The 2,464-nt window shown below is 40.1% G+C and overlaps 1 protein-coding gene across 2 annotated transcripts in view; it reads right to left on the bottom strand.

Annotated features, from left to right (window-relative positions):
• Positions 1–2,109, bottom strand: part of HLX (H2.0 like homeobox) — a 17,844-nt gene extending 15,735 nt beyond the window's left edge. For both annotated transcript variants that reach the window (XM_018572059.1, XM_018572066.1), the window contains exon 1: positions 1,641–2,109. In XM_018572059.1, the coding sequence (XP_018427561.1) occupies positions 1,641–2,067 (427 nt within the window). In that variant the 5' untranslated portion in view covers positions 2,068–2,109. The remainder of the gene's footprint in view (positions 1–1,640) is intronic.
• Between the last annotated feature and the right edge of the window lie 355 nt (positions 2,110–2,464).

Raw genomic sequence — 2,464 nt, 5'->3', positions numbered from 1 at the left:
TTAAGTGTTACATTTTCTTAAACAGTAATTAACTAATCATTGTATCATCATTGTATCAGTGATTACAAGAAAGATCAAAGTGAACTATTAAACATTTAAATGGTGATGAGCTACCAGTGATTAGCAGCAAAATAATAATATCAATAATAATAATAATGTATCAATAATTGTATATTATGTATGTATAATAACTGTGTAGAATATAACTTGCAAACTTAATCTGGATAAAGTGATATAAAACTAACAATCGATGTCAGATGATATTCTCTATGTTAGTTTTAAGACTGGGCATATGATTCCACCTACTGGGGACACAGACATGTGAAATTATTTCTACACTATTTATTTTCTACACTATTTATGACATATACCTATTGTTTATGAATCGATAAGATTTTGTTGTTGTTGCACATACTCAGTAGGCATTATGACAATCTTTAGCGATCTATCAGCGTGTGATATTTTATATACTGCACAGAAATATCCAAAACGAGTGAAGATTCGCTCAATGTATGCAATCGTGAGAAAAGTAGATTTCTTTTTATTTCAGCTGCACATGAATGGAGAATTGAAGTGAAAAGTCTCAAATCCCTTAGTAAATAATTCTCAAACTATCTATGGATATGATCAATATAATAGAGGCTGATTTACTAAAGTAAATGAGAATTGTAACCACATAAATTATGTGAATATTAGCTTTAAAGTATAAAATAATTTCTAAAGCAAAAATAATTGAAGTGAATATTCAATTGGAAGAATAGGTCACCAGCACTCCAAATATTTAAAATGAATAAGTCCTTTTTATTGGACAAAAGTGTCACAGAGATCAAAAAAGAGCCGACGTTTCGGGGCCGCGCAGGGTCCCTTCCTCAAGGCAAGAGATGTGACAATGTGATAACATCCACATACTACATATATCTATTATATATCTAATATTCAGACATTTCCTTTTTGTAAAGATTCTTAAATCTTTTAGTAATCAGCCCAATTCTGCTATTTTATCTAACAGTATGGAAATTGTTTTATATGAATTATGCAGCAGTGTGAAAAAAAACTTCATTACTTGCACTACGAATATGTATACAGGTATATATATATAAAGAGAGAGAGAGAGAGAGAGAGAGAAGGGGGGGATAGATGGATGGATAGATAGATAGATAGATAGATAGATAGATAGATAGATAGATGGATAGATAGAAGGATAGATAGAAGGATAGATAGATGGATAGATAGATGGATAGATAGATGGATAGATAGATGGATAGATTGATAGAAAGATAGATAGATAGATAGATAGATAGATAGATAGATAGATAGATAGATAGATAGATAAAGATATTCATATAATTTGATGGTATGAAAAAGTTTATATATATTTTTACACAATATTAAATCTGCTTTAATACTTTTAACTGATTCTAGAATGATGACCTCTAGCACTCAAGTACATATGAATGTTACATTGTCTATAACATAGACAAAATATTATAGACAATGTAACTCAATGCCCCTCAATGCCCCCATGTCACTTGGTGACATGTAACAAGATGTAAATGCCATTATAGAAGCCATAACCCACATTGATTAGGACTGAGTGCAATGATCAATAATATCAATGATAAATTGATAGGACGGATTACCTCTCAGGGTGTTGCCTTCCTTGACTTTGGGGTCAAACTCTGTGGACAAGATCCGATCAATACCGAACTTGAGGTCCTTGCTGGAGGGGGCCGGCTGGGTGCTTCCATGGGGCCCCCTGAAGTTGGGTCCCCGGTGGGGGTGAGGTTGCTGGTATGGGGAAAGAGGGGAGATCCTGAATCCAGAGTCCGGGGTGAGCGGGGTGGGTCTGAGGGGGGAGCCCCCAGTTGTTTGGTAGTGAGCCGGGTGCAGGACGCCCATGTGGGAGGATCCCGGGGGGCTGTCAGGGTCCCCCACATGGAGGATGTCAGCGATGCAGAAGGAAGGCTTCTTAGCGGGGTCCGGAGGAGGGAAGCCCCCCGAGCAGTAGGCAGACCACATGTTGAAATGAGAGGCGGCATAGAACGGGGCCAGCCCGGTGGTGTACATCGTACAGGCTAAACTCACAGGGGCCCCTCGGGCTGCAGGGCCAACACTCTTTCCGTTCCTGGGTGCTGTGTGTGGGTACGGAGGAGTTAGGCGAGGCACTGTGCACGGCGCTCAACTCACCCGAAAGTTTGCAACTTCTTCGCTGTACAAAAGTTTATCCTCCTCCGCCGTCATTTGCTGGGAGCCCGGCCTATGGGATGTGGCCTCTCCCCTACACCCCCGACACGCCTCCCTCTTATTGATTTCTATGCAGAAGGAGCAGGGGCCGACCACGCCCTCTGTCAGCCCGTCAGCCAATCGCAGGTAAGAGGGAGCATTTCAGTGTTCCAAAACAGCAAAGGAAAGGCCTGCAAAATCAATGGAAGGGGCCACAGACATGTCAATTATCAGGGGCCAC

Source organism: Nanorana parkeri, unplaced genomic scaffold (genome assembly GCF_000935625.1).
Source record: "Nanorana parkeri isolate BGI_ZX_2015 unplaced genomic scaffold, ASM93562v1 scaffold43, whole genome shotgun sequence".
Lineage (NCBI taxonomy): Eukaryota > Metazoa > Chordata > Amphibia > Anura > Dicroglossidae > Nanorana > Nanorana parkeri.
This window is presented reverse-complemented; position numbering and strand designations above follow the sequence as displayed.